This window comes from Vitis riparia, chromosome 4, assembly GCF_004353265.1.
Source record: "Vitis riparia cultivar Riparia Gloire de Montpellier isolate 1030 chromosome 4, EGFV_Vit.rip_1.0, whole genome shotgun sequence".
NCBI classification, from domain to species: Eukaryota; Viridiplantae; Streptophyta; class Magnoliopsida; order Vitales; family Vitaceae; genus Vitis; species Vitis riparia.
The window spans coordinates 211,886-228,900 of NC_048434.1; the positions used below are offsets into that span (position 1 = coordinate 211,886).

General features: G+C 32.7%; 1 protein-coding gene across 1 annotated transcript; it reads left to right on the forward strand.

The window, feature by feature from the left end:
• Positions 1–6,787: 6,787 nt before the first annotated feature.
• Positions 6,788–10,004, forward strand: LOC117912646 (receptor-like protein kinase HSL1). Its single transcript, XM_034827335.1, has 2 exons — positions 6,788–9,419; positions 9,513–10,004. Exons 1-2 carry the CDS (start codon positions 6,788–6,790, stop codon positions 9,899–9,901), a joined length of 3,021 nt encoding a protein of 1,006 aa, XP_034683226.1. The 3' UTR covers positions 9,902–10,004.
• The last annotated feature ends 7,011 nt before the right edge of the window (positions 10,005–17,015 follow it).

The window sequence follows — 17,015 nt, forward strand, 5'->3', positions numbered from 1 at the left end:
TTATAAACTTTTTACTAAATAGAAAAAGTCACGATATATAGCTTTTTCTAAATAGAAAAAATAACATATTGATTTTTTTTACTTTTTAATACTTAATAGAAATAAAATACTACAAAAACAAACAACCTAATATTTAACACTATTAAGCATTAAGGTTCTATTTAGAATTAAGTAAAAAAACAAACACCATACTGATTTTTGGTTATTTGTTTATTCTGTTTTCTGTTTTTTATTTTTAAAGAAAATAAAATTCAAGTTTAAAAACATGTTTAGATTTTTTTTTAAAAAAAAAAATTGAGTTCAAAAATGGTAAGAAATAAAAATATTGATTTTGTGTTTTTAAAATTTTCCTATGACAATGTTTTTCCTTCAACTTAAAAATAGAAAAATTATCTTTAGAATTAATTATAAAATTGTATTAAATAAAAACATAATCAAATACAGAACAATAAAATAAAACAATTATGTGTGACCGGGTCAGTATCCATGTCCAATCTCCACTACTCTAAATCGTACCATGCCCACATCAAGCTTTCATGGAGTCATTCCATGTTCAAACCATAATACACGGCAAGACGACCAAGAAAATTTTGCAAGCTCCGACATCTTCTTCTGATTCTTACTGGCTGTCAGGATACAAACCTTTACCGAGGAAAAAGACTGCATGCCTCTTTAGGCTTCTTCAATTATTATTTTTTAAATATTTTTATAAAAAAAATGAATTAATTTTCAAATTCAACTGATATGATATAATAATATAGTATATAATATTAATAAATAAAAATAAATAAAATAGTTATATATTACTATTATATATTATATTTTATATAAAGGATATTGGACAAATCAATTTAATGATTTAAAGTGATTTAATAACTTAATTTAAATTATTAAATAAATTAAATATTTTATAAAATATTATAATATTTAAAATAATTTTAAGTATTAAATCAAAATAATTAATTTATTCTTAATCTGAAATCATTTTTATTAGATTTTATTTTTTAGTATAAGTTTACTCCATAAATGAATTAATTTTTTGAAATTATTTAAAATAATTATAAAATATTTACTTTATAAAAAATGAGTCATACATATTATAAAGATTGTTATTACATATTTGAAGTGATATGAGATTCATAATAAGTTTAGCATTTTAATTTAATTTTTAAATATTATTTTTAATTTTAAATTATGATATTAAATTATTTTATTAAATATATTTAATAACTTACATTAAATTATTAAATCATTATATTAATTTATCACACACCTCCTAAAAATCCTTTTTTCTAGTATACCAAAAATAAGACCAATAAAATCATATCATTAGGTCTCAATTTTTTTTTTACGTTCCATTTATTTATATTTTAATAATATATGTTTGTATCGTCGTGAAATGACGTAGATTTTACCTTACACTTTTGATAGTCAGTGCCGCATGTTGGATAAGTTTACAGTTGCCCTTCTTTCTATGGTTGGTTGCAATAGATTTTCCTGCGCTGCCACTTTCGACACGGCAGACAAGGAGCATCGACTTAAAAGTGATGTGAAATCAGTTGGAATTATTAATTATACTTGTGGAAATGAAGTGCTTTAGACCCAGGTGGGTTTGGAAATTGGCCTACCGGGCCCAAAAGCTAGCACGGTGACGAAGAATATTGACATTCCATCAAACCCAAAAATGCCCTTAGTGTGTTTTACACGTTAATGGGCCTGGAAATTAGCTAAAGGTACTCCTATCACCCATCATGATGATAAAGATATGAAATAGGAATGACAAAAACACTCCTTTAACTTACCATAACAAATATATAAAAATTATCTCAAATAATAAATTGTTCTTACCCATGTGGTGTTCGTAGGATACATTACTTTTTTTCTTTATTCCACCACTTTTTACATGCTAATTCCAACAAATTCTTCCTTATTTAGTCGTTTTTGGATTTTTTTTTTTATTATTTTTTTGAACTCTTTTATAAATTATCTGAAATCAACATTATTTTTTATTTTTAAATTATAAATAAAAAAAATACATTAATGATTCAAAAACTATTTTGAATAATACTTTTTAAAAATATATATTTGTTAATTTAAATGAATAAAAATTGTTTTTTACATTTAAAAGTAAATAATTTAATGATTAAAACACTATTTAAAATAAATATACTCATTATTTTCTTTTCTTTTATACTAAAAATCATTTTAATTTTTTTTTTACTATTCTAAAATAAAAGGTTTAAATTTTCTTTTAATTTTTTCCTTATTTTAATAACGTTTTAAACATGACTTCTAGTAATAAGTTATATGAAATGTTAGAAATTCATCTATTAAGGATTTTTTTTAATGATTTATATTAATTGAAAATTTATCAAAATAAGAAAAAGAAAAAGAGAGAAAGAAGATGGATGAAGAGTTTTTATTTTAAATATCCAACTAAAATAAGGTGTACAAGGTATTTGTGTAAGTAAACAATGTATTTACATTAAGTGTACAAGATAAATCTACTAAATGTATAAAAATGTACAAGGCTACATTCCTTGAAAGAATTCAACCGATTTTCAAAAAATCGTTTACTCATTTCCTTTTGCCAAGGATGGGGGACATTCTACAAACACATTATTTGATGACATACTTATCTCATGTATTTTTTTTGACATTGTACATGTTCATTCAATTACCTACCCCACTAATGATGAATAGGAACATAAATTAGGTTTAATTTTTCTCATTTCCCCTAAGTCATGACAATGGAAACATGGTTAACCCACTCATATGCACACATTGCATTTTAGGTCTATGGAATTTGTGTAGGTGTATAAAGTATTTACACAAAGTGTACAAGGTAAATGTACTAACTATACAAGGGTGTACAAGACTACTTTCCTTTAAGGAATTCAGTTGATTTTCAAAAACTTGCTCGCTCATTTCTCTTTTCACAAGGATGAAGGACATTCCATAGACACATCTCTTGATAACACACTCATCCTATGCATTTTTTTCACATCGCACATGTTCATTTGATTACCTACCCCACTAATGATGAATAAAAACATAAATTGAGTTTAATTTTTCCCATTTTTCCTTGAGCCATGACAATGGAAACATGGTTAACCACCCATATGCACACATTGCATTCTAGGTTTATAGAATTTGTGCAAGTGTACAAGGTATTTACACTAAGTGTATAATGTAAATGTATTAAGTGTACAAGAGTGTACAAGCCTACCTTCCTTGAAGGAATTCAATTGATTTTCAAGAACTCGCTCGCTCATTTTCCTTTGCTAAGGATCAAAGACATTCCACAAACACATCACTTGATGACACACTTATTCTATGCATTTTTTTTGACTTCATACATGTTCATTTGATTACCTACCTCACTAATGATGAATAAGAACTTAAATTGGGTTCAATTTTTCCCTTTTCCCCTAAGCCATGACAATGGGAATATGGTTAACTCATCCATATTCACATATTGCATTCCGGGTCTATGGAATTTGTGCATGTGTATAAGGTATTTACACAAAGTGTACAAGGTAAATGTACTAATTGTACAAGAGTGTACAAGGCTACCTTCCTTGAAGAAATTTAACTGATTTTCAAAAACTCGCTTGCTCATTTCTCTTTACCAATGATCAAAGACATTCCACAAACACATTACTCGATGACACATATTCATTTTTTTTACTTCGTTAATATTCATTCGATTACTTACCCCACTAATGATGAATAGAAACATAAATTAGGTTTGTTTTTTCTCTTTTTCCCTAAGCCATGGCAATGAGAATATGCTTAACTCACCCATATTCACATATTTCATTCTAGGTCTATAGAATTTGTGCAAGTGTACAAGGTATTTACACTAATTGTACAAGTTAATTGTACTAACTATACAAAGAAGTATAAAACTACCTTTCTTGAAGAATTTCAAATAATTTTCAAAAACTAACTCAACTCTTATTTCTAAATTTCATCATCTAAAATTTGTAACTTCATATTTTGTTTTTTGTAACCCATATAATTTAAATTTTCCAAAAACTCTTCATCTATTCTCAATGTTTTCCTATTGAACTGCACATATACTCTTTTTCCAACATGTTTTTTCAAATTTTCCTTATATATTTAGAATTAAGTCTATATTTATGAATTTTAATATTATTGAAAAAAAGAAAAAAAAAATCATAGTCTTAGACAGAGTGTAGAATGCAATACTCAAAATTTGATATATATTGTGATTCTAAAATTAACTTATGCTCTCTACGTCTTTTTATTAATTCATCATGCTTGACACAAGATTACATTGTGTAGTTGCACCCTTATTGTGAATTTGATCACATGCTAAAAGAAAAAATAAATAAATAATTGAATGAACAAATAAAATTACATGGCAACCACCTAGCTACATGCTCGCATTATTAAAGACATTTTGGAAAATTCTTTTCCACAATGCTAGGAATTAGAATGCCCAAGTTTTGGAAAACTCTTCTTCACTTGTAAATCCATGGACAAACTTGCTAAGTCTATCACACATATCCACTTTGTTCCAATACTAAAAGTAGAATCCCTAACCTACCCAAAAAGGAGAGCCTAAAAATAGTTCACATTCTCATCCAAACAAGCCAATTCTCTTGAGAAAAAACTAGTGAAAAAGGCAAAAAAAAAAAAAAAACCAAATACAAAATTAATCAAGATGATGTATAAGTACCTGAATAAGAAGCACATGGAAAACTAAATTCTCAACAACCGAAAAACTTGCACTAGTGAAGGTCTCAATATCGACGAAATGGAAAATGGCGATGGTGAGGAACACGGGGATGCTGATTACTACAATGACAACAGGAGGACTTCGAGCTCCTTTAGGGATATTTGTGTGGCTACAACAATGTTGATGACAACAACGACCACCGAGATCCAAAGTAGATGATGGTGTGCTAGGGTTTAAGATCGTTTTAGGGCTTCGACGTCTTCAATTCTTCAAAAAAAAAAAAACTAATAAGAGAAATATTTTAATTGCCAAACTTGGAATCCATTTTGCAAAGAGAGAATTGTGTTTTAGATCTAAATGGGTCTAAAAATTGGCCCTAAGTCCTCTTAACCAGCATAATTAGGCCCAAAACCCAACAAAGTCTTACAAATTGAGATAAAGGATATTGACATTCCATAAACCCGAAAATGCCCTTCGCTAAGCTGGCAAAAAAAAAAAAAAAAAAAAAAATCCATGCTAGAAATACAATTCGCAAAATGGATTCCAAGTTGGCAATTAAAATATTTCTCCTATTAGTTTTCATTTTTTGAAGAATTGAAAACGCCAAAGCCATAAATGATCCAAAACCTTAGCCACCATCATCTACTCTGGATCTCAATGATCGTCATTGTCGACAACATTGCTGTAGCCACTCGAATATCCCTAAAGTATTCATGATGAATTAATAAAAAGACGTAAAGAGAGCATAAGTTAATTTTAAAATCATAATGTATATCAAATTTTGAGTACTACATTCTACACTCTAAGTCTAAGACTATGATTTTTTTTTCAATAATATTAAAATTCATAAATATAGACTAATTCTAAATATATGAGGAAAATTTGAAAAAATATGTTGGAAAAATAGTATATGTGTAGTTCAATAGGAAAAATATTCAGGAGAGATGAAGAGTTTTCGGAATATTTAAATTATATGGGTTACAAAAAACAAAATATGAAGTTACAAATTTTGGATGATGAAATTTAGAAATAAGAGTTGAGTGAGTTTTGAAAATTATTTGAAATCCTTCAAGAAAGGTAGTCTTGTATATCCTTGTATAGTTAGCATATTTATCTTGTACGATTAGTGTAAATACCTTGTACACTTGCACAAATTCCATAGACCTAGAATGCAATATGTGAATATGGGTAAGTTAATCATATTCTCATTGTCATGGCTTAGGGAAAAAGAGAAAAATTGACATGTATGAAGTCACAAAAAATAAAAATAAAAATTGCATGCAATAAGTGTGTCATCAAGCAATATGTTTGTGGAATGTCTTTGATCCTTAACAAAGGGAAATGAGCGAGCGAGTTTTTGAAAATCAACTGAATTCCTTCAAAGAAAGTAGTCTTGTACACCCTTGTATATTTAATATATTTACCTTGTACACTTGATGTAAATACCTTATACACTTACACAAATTCCATAGACCTAAAATGCAATGTGTGCATATAAGTGGGTTAAGTATGTTTCCATTGTCATGACTCAGGGAAAAGAGGAAAAATTGAACCCAAATTATGTTCCTATTCATCATTAGTAGGGTAGGTAATCGAATGAATATGTATGATGTTAAAAACTAAGTTTTTGAAAATCAGTTGAATTCTTTCAAGAAAAGTAGTCTTATACACTTTTGTATAGTTAATACATTTATCTTGCACACTTAATGTAAATACCTTATACACATGCACAAATACCTTGAACACCTTATTTTAGTTGCATATTTAAAATAAAAAATCCATATCTATCCTCTTTCTCTCTTTTTCATTTTCTTATTTTGATAAATTTTCAATTAATTAAAATCACTAGAAAAATAAAAAATAAAAATCCTTAGTAGATAAATTTGCAACATTTCATATAACTTATTACTAGAAGTCATGTTCAAAACGCTATTAGAATAAGGAAAAAAAATTAAAAGAAAATTTAAACTTTTTATTTTAGAATAAGGAAAATTCAAAACGCTAGTCAATATTTCTAAATCCTTACCATTTATATCTTCCACCCTCATAGGGATGCTGGTAACGAACTCAACCCACAAAATGCCGAAAGTAACCTTTTTATTTGCCAAAATTCTATTCCCCGCTCTGTTTCTCCTCCTCGTCCTCTCCTTACCCTTTCAAATAATTTCCCAAAATCTGCACGATGAACGATCAATCCTACTAGACGTTAAACAACAACTGGGCAATCCCCCGTCACTCCAATCTTGGAATTCCTCATCCTCACCCTGTGATTGGCCGGAAATTACATGCATCGACAATATCGTCACTGAAATTTCACTCAGCTACAAGACCATCACAAAGAAAATTCCGGCCAGAATTTGTGACCTCAAGAACCTTATCGTACTCGACGTCTCCAACAATTACATTCCAGGCAAGTTCCCGGATATTCTCAATTGTTCTATGCTGGAGCATCTCCTCTTGAAGCAAAACTTCTTCGTGGGTCCAATTCCAGCTGACATTGATCGACTTTCACGTCTCCGGTACCTAGACCTCACCGCAAACAACTTCTCTGGAGATATTCCCGCAGCAATTGGGCGGCTACGGGAGCTGTTCTACTTGTTTCTGGTTCAAAATGAGTTCAACGGCACTTGGCCAACGGAGATTGGTAATTTGGAGAATCTTGAACAATTGGCCATGGCCTATAATGACAAATTCCGGCCTTCAGCCCTTCCAAAAGAGTTTGGCGCATTGAAGAAGCTGAAATATCTGTGGATGACGGAGGCGAATTTGATTGGCGAAATACCGGAGAGCTTCAACAATCTATCGAGTCTGGAACTCTTGGACCTCTCAGTCAACAAATTGGAAGGTACGATCCCGGGAGGCATGCTTACGTTGAAGAATTTGAACTATTTGCATTTATTCATTAATAGATTGTCCGGCCACATTCCTTCATCCATAGAAGCTCTCAACTTGAAAGAAATTGATCTTTCCGACAACCATTTGACGGGGTCCATACCAGCGGGTTTCGGGAAGCTACAAAATTTGACGGGTTTGAATCTTTTCTGGAATCAGTTGTCAGGAGAGATACCAGCAAATATAAGCCTCATTCCTACACTGGAAACCTTCAAAGTTTTTAGCAATCAATTGAGTGGAGTTTTACCTCCAGCATTTGGCCTTCATTCGGAGCTCGAACTCTTTGAGGTTTCCGAGAATAAACTAAGCGGGGAATTACCTCAACATTTATGCGCTAGGGGGGCTTTGCTTGGAGTGGTCGCTTCCAACAACAATCTTAGCGGGGAAGTGCCCACGTCCCTCGGGAATTGCACAAGTTTGCTCACCATTCAACTTTCCAACAATCGTTTTTCAGGCGGGATTCCTTCCGGCATCTGGACATCCCCGGACATGGTATCGGTGATGTTAGATGGAAATTCATTCTCAGGGACACTTCCAAGTAAATTGGCAAGGAATTTGTCTAGAGTGGAGATCGCTAACAACAAGTTTTATGGTCCAATTCCTGCTGAAATCTCTTCCTGGATGAACATCTCTGTGCTCAATGCCAGCAACAATATGTTGTCTGGAAAAATTCCAGTGGAATTGACCAGTCTTTGGAACATCACTGTTCTGTTGCTTGATGGGAATCAATTCTCGGGTGAACTTCCATCCCAGATCATCTCATGGAAGTCGCTCAATAAGTTAAATCTCTCAAGAAACAAACTTTTTGGCCTAATTCCCAAGGCATTAGGTTCTTTAACTAGCCTTAGTTACCTCGACCTGTCAGAAAACCAGTTCTCAGGTCAAATTCCTCCTGAACTTGGCCATTTGAACCTTATTATCCTCCATCTTTCGTCCAACCAACTCTCTGGGATGGTCCCCATTGAGTTTCAACATGAAGCATATGAAGACAGTTTCTTGAACAATCCCAAGTTGTGTGTCAATGTTCCCACTCTGAACCTCCCTAGATGTGATGCCAAACCCGTCAACTCCGACAAATTGTCAACCAAATATCTCGTTATGATCCTAATTTTCGCTCTATCTGGTTTCCTAGCTGTTGTTTTCGTCACCCTGTCCATGGTTCATGTCTATCATAGGAAGAATCACAGTCAGGAGCATATAGCTTGGAAATTTACTCCATACCATAAACTAGATCTCGATGAATACAACATATTGTCCAGTTTGACAGAAAATAATCTGATCGGATGTGGTGGGTCAGGGAAAGTATATCGAATTGCTAATAACCGTTCTGGTAAACTCTTAGCGGTTAAAATGTTTTGTAATAACAGGAGATTGGATCAAAAGCTTCAGAAACAATTCGAAACAGAAGTCGAGATATTGAGCACCATACGCCATGCCAATATAGTGAAGTTGTTGTGCTGCATATCAAATGAAACCTCAAGTCTTCTTGTTTACGAGTACATGGAGAAGCAGAGTTTGGATAGATGGCTTCATGGGAAGAAGCAGAGAACATCGTCCATGACAAGTTCAGTTCATAACTTCGTCTTGGATTGGCCAACAAGGTTGCAGATTGCCATTGGAGCTGCAAAAGGCCTATGCCACATGCATGAATACTGTTCTGTCCCAATCATACATCGAGATGTGAAGTCCAGCAACATCTTGCTAGATGCCGAGTTCAACGCGAAAATTGCAGATTTTGGATTGGCTAAGACGTTGGTCAAGCAAGGAGAACCCAACACCATGTTAGGAATTGCAGGCTCTCACGGGTATATTGCCCCTGGTAAGACCATCAAGGCCCTCCTTTCCACATGTTTTCATTTCCATAATTTATCAATAATTTGTATCATACCATTCTCGTATACTTGGATGATAGAGTATGCTTATACAACAAAGCTGAACGAGAAGATCGATGTATATAGCTTTGGAGTAGTTCTGCTTGAGTTGGTGACGGGGAGAGAACCCAACAGCGAGCACATGTGCCTTGTAGAATGGGCATGGGATCAGTTTAGAGAAGGGAAAACCATTGAGGAAGTGGTGGATGAGGAGATCAAGGAACAATGTGACAGAGCACAAGTGACCACTCTCTTCAATCTAGGCCTCATGTGCACTACCACATTACCATCCACTAGGCCAACAATGAAGGAGGTTTTGAAAATTCTTCGACAGTGCAGTCCTCAGGAGGACCATGGAAGAAAGAAAAAAGACCATGAAGTTGCACCTCCACTTCGAAATGACACTTATCCCACCACTTACAAGTTGTGAGGATAAAGCCCTTAAAAACATGATATGATGTAATAAATTTGGAAGTCATTATTTAGTTAATGATGTTCCGATTTCACTTTTATCTATCCTTATTCCATGTATTATACTTTATGACCATTCTTGTCTGCATCTTTTGCATTGCATGTAACTTAGGTGCATTAAAAGTTGCACAGAAGATCTAGGTCATGGGTTCCTCGCAAATATATGACTTGTTCACAACCAGTTCATGGGTCTAGGAAGCCCATTAGAGGTTGTAATAAACCACTTCCTAATTGGAAGAATGGCTAGTCTTAGCTATTAGGATGAGTTTCCCATGATAAGTGCATTAGTGTGTATGGTTACATATTGGACATCACCTATGGTGAATCATGACTTAAGGTTATCAAGCAATCATGACCTCATCAAACTGCTTCATTGTGTTGTCTCTCAACTTTGAGAGAATATCGAGCTTGTACTAAAGTTAGCAATGACTTTGACATACAGGTGAGATCGTAAGTTGATCATATATTCCCTATGGATTGAGTCACTGTTGATGGAAGATGGTAGTGATAGGTATTTCAATAAAAACACCATGATGTTTCTTGGGATTAAGACAATGTGCCCCTTTTGGTGATCTTAAAGAGGTGTGTTCATGGAAACTATGGTCATAGTAGTTCCTTAAGTAAAACTCGACATAGGCTCTTTGAGAGCTAAGACATGTCAATTGAATACACAATAGGAGGATTTATAACTCAAGGATGGTAGAGGTAGTCTTGAAAGACTAATAACTTTCACTTTGTTAGACTACGAATATCAGTTCATGGGAAGACTAAACACAACAAATAGCAAGTCACAAACCTGAATATTTGGTATCTCATTGTTATTTTCAATAAAATAACAATGAGATGGTAAGTTGATCATATATACCCTATGGATTGGGTCATTGTTGATGGAAGATGGTAGCAACAGGTATTTTCAATAAAAGCACCATAATATCTCTTGGGATTAAGACAGTGTGCCTCCTTAGGTGATTCTAAAGAAGTGTGTTCATGGAAACTATAGTCATAGTAATTCCTTAAGTAAAACTCAACATAGGCTTTTTAAGAGCTAAGACATGTCAATTGAATACACAATAGGAGGATTTATAACTCAAGGATGATAGAAGTAGCCTTGAAAGACTAATAACTTTCACTTTGTTAGACTACAAACATCAATTCATGGGGAGACTAAACACAATAAATAGCAAGTCACAAGCTCGAGCATTTGGTATCTCGTTGTTATTTACATAGGATACTGGAGTTCAATTGATTCTCTGTAGTGGGATGTTGAATCAACTTTAGAATTGGATTTTGAGAGAGTCGGTATTCCTATGGGTCCCAATGGTCCTTACTCTAAGCTTATATACTTTGTTGGCATGGGTTATAAGAGTCAGATTAGCTATAGGTTCACTTTTGTACATAAGGGCATTTTGATAATTACGCAAGGTTACACAAAGGTAAGTAAACAAGGTTTTTAGATTGGGTTAATTGATTAATTAGTAGGCCCCGTCTGGTTAATTAATCAATTAAGACTTTTTTTGGGCTATATTAAGTGACCTAAGCCCTTAGTGGGCTCAAGTCACTTAAACAAAATAGAAAACCCTATAAATACCCCCTTAAGGGTTAGAGTTTATATAGTTTTTCTAAAGAGCCATCTTCTATCTCTAAAGAGAAAGAGAAAGAGTCATAGCGTCCACCCTCCCTTCTATCTCCACTAGAAGTGTGTCAAGATCAAGGTTCAAGTCATTGGGAGGAAGACTTTGAATTTACGAGACTTTTGCGATTTCGTTCTTCATTTTCACCATGTGGATTTGATTCGAGAACATCCGAATTTAAGGTATGGTTTTCATTAGCACTTTCTGAATCCCTTTAAAGTTTAAAAATGTTATTTTTCCGTTGTACATAGGATTAATTTAGAAAATGCTTAGAATAGTTATGCATGTTCCTAACCTGATCTGAGCTTAGGAAATGGAGAGATCCTAGTTTTTTCCCTTAATGTTTGTGCTCCAAAGTATTGAGATAGTTTAGAGGGTGACATGATGATTGACATAATACCTTATGTGGAGAACCTAGTGAATCCCTTCTCCAAGACATTGATAGGGAGAGTCTTTGTTAGTCACATGGATAGCATAGGTTTCAGATGAGTATTTGGCATGCTTTAAAGGCATGATGCTTTGAGGGCTAATGGGAGAATGTTAGGATAAAGCCCTTAAAAGCATGACATGATGTAAAAAATTTGGAATTCATTATTTATTTAATGATGTTCTAGTTTCACTTTTATCAATCCTTATTCCATGTATTATACTTAATGAGCATTCTTATCTGCATTTTTTGCATTGTACATGACTTAAGTGCATTAGGAGTTACATAGAAGATCTAAGTCATGGGTTTCTTGCAAATAAATGACTTGTTCACAACTGATTCATGGGTCTAGGCAACCCACTAGAGGTTGTAGTGCACCATACCACCTTCTAATCGGAAGGATGACTAGTCTTAATTATCAGGATGAGTTTCCCATGGTGAGTGCATTATTATGTATGGTTACACATTAGACAAGACCTACGGTGAGTCATGGCTTAAGGCTATCAAGTAGTCATGACCTTACCAACCAACTTCATTGTGTCGTCTCTCAACCTTAAGAGAATATTCAGTTTATACTAAAGTTAGCAATGACTTTGACCTACGAGTGAGATCATAAGCTAATCATATATTCCCTATGGATTGGGTCATTGTTGATGGAAGTTGGTAGCAATAGGTATTCTCAATAGAGGTACCATGATATCTCATGGGATTTAAACAGTGTGTCCCCTTGGGTGATCCTAAGAAAGTGTATTCATACAAACTATGACCATAGTAGTTCCTTAAATGGAACTTGACATAGACTCTTTGACAGCTAAAACATGTCAATTAAATATATAATTAGACGATTTGTAACTCAAATATAGTAGAGGTAATCTTTAAGGATTGATAACTTTCACCTTATTAGACTATAGACACCAATTCATGGGGAGACTAAACATAATGGATTGCAGATCATGGACCCAAGCACATAATATCTCGTTGTTATTTACATAGGATATTGGAGTTCAATTGATTCTCTATGGTGGAATGTTGAATCAACTTTAGAATTGGATTTTGAGGAAGTCAGTACTCCTATGGGTCCCAATAGTCCACACTCTAAGCTCATATAACCTATTGACATGGATTATGAGGGTCGGATTGGCTTTAGGTTCATTTTTGTATATAAGGGCATTTTGGTAATTACACAAGGTTGCACAAGGGTAAGTGAACAAGGTCTCTGGATTGGACTAATTGATTAATTAATAGGCCTTATTGAGTTAATTAATCAATTAGGACCCATTTTGAATTAGATTAAGTGACCCAAGTCCATGTGGGCTCAAGTCACTTAAGCGCACTTAGGAACCCTATAAATACCCCCTAGGGGTTAGGGTTTCCACAACTTTTGTCCTCCACCTGTTAGGATAGAGCCCTTAAAAGTATAACATGATGTAATAAATTTGGAATTCATTATTTATTTAATGATGTTCTAGTTTCACATTATTTATTTAATGTGAAGACGTTTGGAACCCATCTCTCCTTCACAAATTTATCCAAAAGTTGCATGCTCTGACTCAAGTTTCCATGCATACACAACCCTTTGAAGTGATCATCAACTCCATTACCTTACTAGTTTTTTCCATGTCAAGCATACAATTAGTTTTGAGAGCGAGACCCACTTTCACTATGAACTCAATGACCGTGCTTCGATCGACTAGTTTGGCATTTTCATTTCTTTATGGCAGCCAAATTTGGACTAGATCCAACACTTGGTAGGCCAAAGGGCATGAATCAAAAAAAGAGGAAAGCGACGGAAAAAAAAAAAAAAAAAAAAAACAGAGCACAAATGGTTGAAACAAAACGAACTAATAAAAGCCACATTTTATGTTTCAATCAACCAGCTTAGATGTAGGTGAGTGAAACTGAAAAGATTTTAAATAAGAACACAAGTATTATTCAGACATTCTATAGGAAAGCTACAACAGAGATAAATCATGCTCAAACATAACCAAAAGAAATGAGGCATGAATCAACTATAACCAAATCACAGAAACCAAGAGATTAACAATAACAAGTGTGTGTCCTACGATTATCTAGACCCAAAACATGGAAAATTTTAGAATCTAATTGATAAATGAAAGAAAAAAAATGGAAAAAATGGAGATGAAGAAAATTAAATACACAATATAAAGGACTGAGAACCTGACCTGAACTCTCCTCTGAGATTCAACAATTTATGAATGTATCTTTAGGCCCCTGTAGACAAATCCATGCTTGGTGGTAGTATGCTTATTGATGATAGTCTGGAGATGTGGAAATCAAATGATTCTGATGAACTAAATTTGATGCGTGATGAGATAGATGACGTGTTATCTAAGGATCACAAAGTTCATCAATAGAAACTCGTTTGATGATGCGTTAATCTGATGGAGAGAATCTATTGATAAAAAATGATGAAATGCCAATTTGAAGAAATGACTGCGATTCATCTCCGAAGATGAATCTAATGAGAACGTTCAGGATTCAGAAATGGAGAGCTCTAACGGCGGTGGTGATTTGCAGCAACGTCGATCTCTAGTGGCAGTGACAACAAGCTTTAATGGTGGTAAACTACGCCGACAGAGACAATCTCCATGAATTGCACAACAAACTTCAATGGCGATCTCCAGTGGTGGTGATGAATTCTCCTACAACAATGAACTCTCATTCTCCTGTAGAGATGAACTCTCAGATGTCGGTGAATTATTTTTATATATATATTTTTAATAAATTTTAAATGAAATAAAATAAATAAATAAATAAATAAATTTTAAATCAATAAATTATTTTTATGTATTTTTTCAAACTCATTTAACTTATTTTAATTTTTCAATTATAAAATTAAATAATTTGAAAATACATAAATTTCTAACTAATTTTAATTATATTTTATTTTCTTTTATAATTTTCATATATAGTATAATCAATACCAATGTTTTCAAAATCAGATCGATGCTTGAATCGGAAAAGTTATCGGTTCACGATTCACGCTTCACTAGTCGAACTGGTGGTCAAACCGCGATCGAATCAATGACATCATAAATAATAATTTTTTTCTTTCTTCTCACTAACTAATCCCACATCGGAAATGGATCAAAAATATGTAGGAATTGTGGTATAAAAGGCAAGCTAGAATCATTAACTTGCAAGACTAAAAGCTTTTGGGCTTGATGACAAATAGGCTGGATGGGCTCCTCATGGAGTGATCTGGTTCTCTTATGGTATCAAAACTTTTTTTTTTGGCTTTAAAATAAATAAATAAATTGTTCGGTTCGCTAAGAATCACCCGGTTGGGGCGGTCCACTAGTTCAACCACTAGTTTGATGCCCAAACGGTTTTTTGGGTGGACCAGACTGGTTTTGTTACCGATTAGACCAATTGGTCTGGTCCGATTTTTAAATCACTATCAAATACAATAAAATAATTTTCCTTAACATTTTTTTTTATTTTTTTAGTACTTCTCAAGAATCAAACATAATCATAAGACTAATCATATTTTTTATTATAAGATCATTCGAATACAATGCCCTAAGTGAGAATCCCAAAATGTTTTTCAATGTTTTACTAATATTAAGATTTTGAAAATCTATACAATTTCTTTTTCTTTTCTTTTTTTTTAATATTTGGATGATAGAGCATGAGTATACAAGAAAGGTCAATGCAAAGATCAATGTCTACAATCTTGAAATTGCACTTCTAGAGTTGGGCCCTAAAAGAGAACCCAATAGGGGGAAGGGGCAGCATATAAACCTTGTTTAATGGGCATGGCAACACCTTGGAGAAGGAAAGTCATATGTGAAAGCACTGGATGAGGAGATCATGGCACAATGCTACTTCAAAAAAATGAGTACTATGTTCCCAATAATCAAACTTTATCAAGAAAATGTTGATAATAGTGAGGATTCTCTTATTTACAAGTATAGAGACAAATAGGCAAAAGGTAAATAAATTATTAATAGAGCTTAAAATAATAAATTGAGCAAATAAACATATGGTAAGATCGAAACTCATTATCCTCCTACTAAATAAAATTCTAATACCATATTGGATAACTAAATTTTTTAAGAACTTAAACTTAAGATTTGGATCCTTATGATTGTATATCACACTTTCTAATAATATATCAAATACTTTTCTAGATTTTGTGTTGACTTGTGATTACTTCTCTAAATCAATTTTTTAGCATCTTGTATATATGTATTTGTTAGGATGAATCAATTATCAATGAATGCAAAAATGCAACTCCTCATAGAATCTCTTGCTTATTTCCTCTACAACTTAATTAGATAAACTTAAAAGAACTCCAGAGTGATTTCACAAAGAAATAGGATAATTATTTTATCTTCAAGCCTGCAAAAAAGATATGGCAACCGTATCATTGAAATAATTAAAACAGAAAATAATTAGAATCAAAGTGCTATTGCCTTATTTTAAAAACAAAAAATAAATAAAATAAATCTTAGGCTTTATGCAAAACTAAATATTAGTTGCCTAAAGCTCCTTATTTGGAATACTAGATGGGCGTCAAGCATCATTTCAACTCGGCACCTTCTTCGGTAAATACCAAAAATAATATTTGTTTTGGGAACAAGACTAGAATTTTGAGCGGATATAATATATTTTTAAAAAAATGCACAAAATAGATTTTCAAGTAAAATAATTTTCAAGCTAGTACATTTCAGCTACATGGGCATCCATATGTTCGGAGATTTTTTTTTTTTTTTTAATGTTGTTTTATGTCATAAAACTTTAATTAGTAACTACGATTTTGATTTTTTAAAACATAAAATGATAGTTAGATATTATAGTTTTAAATTTATTTTTAAAATCATAGTCATCAATACGATTATAAGCTTAAATTTAAAACCTTAGTTGGTAACTATTATTTTAACCGTTTTACAATAAAATCAAAATTATAGTTCACAACTATGATCATGTGATATAGATACAAGTGTCAATAAAACACTCCAATTTGAAAATTATTTTGAGAGGGGATCTAT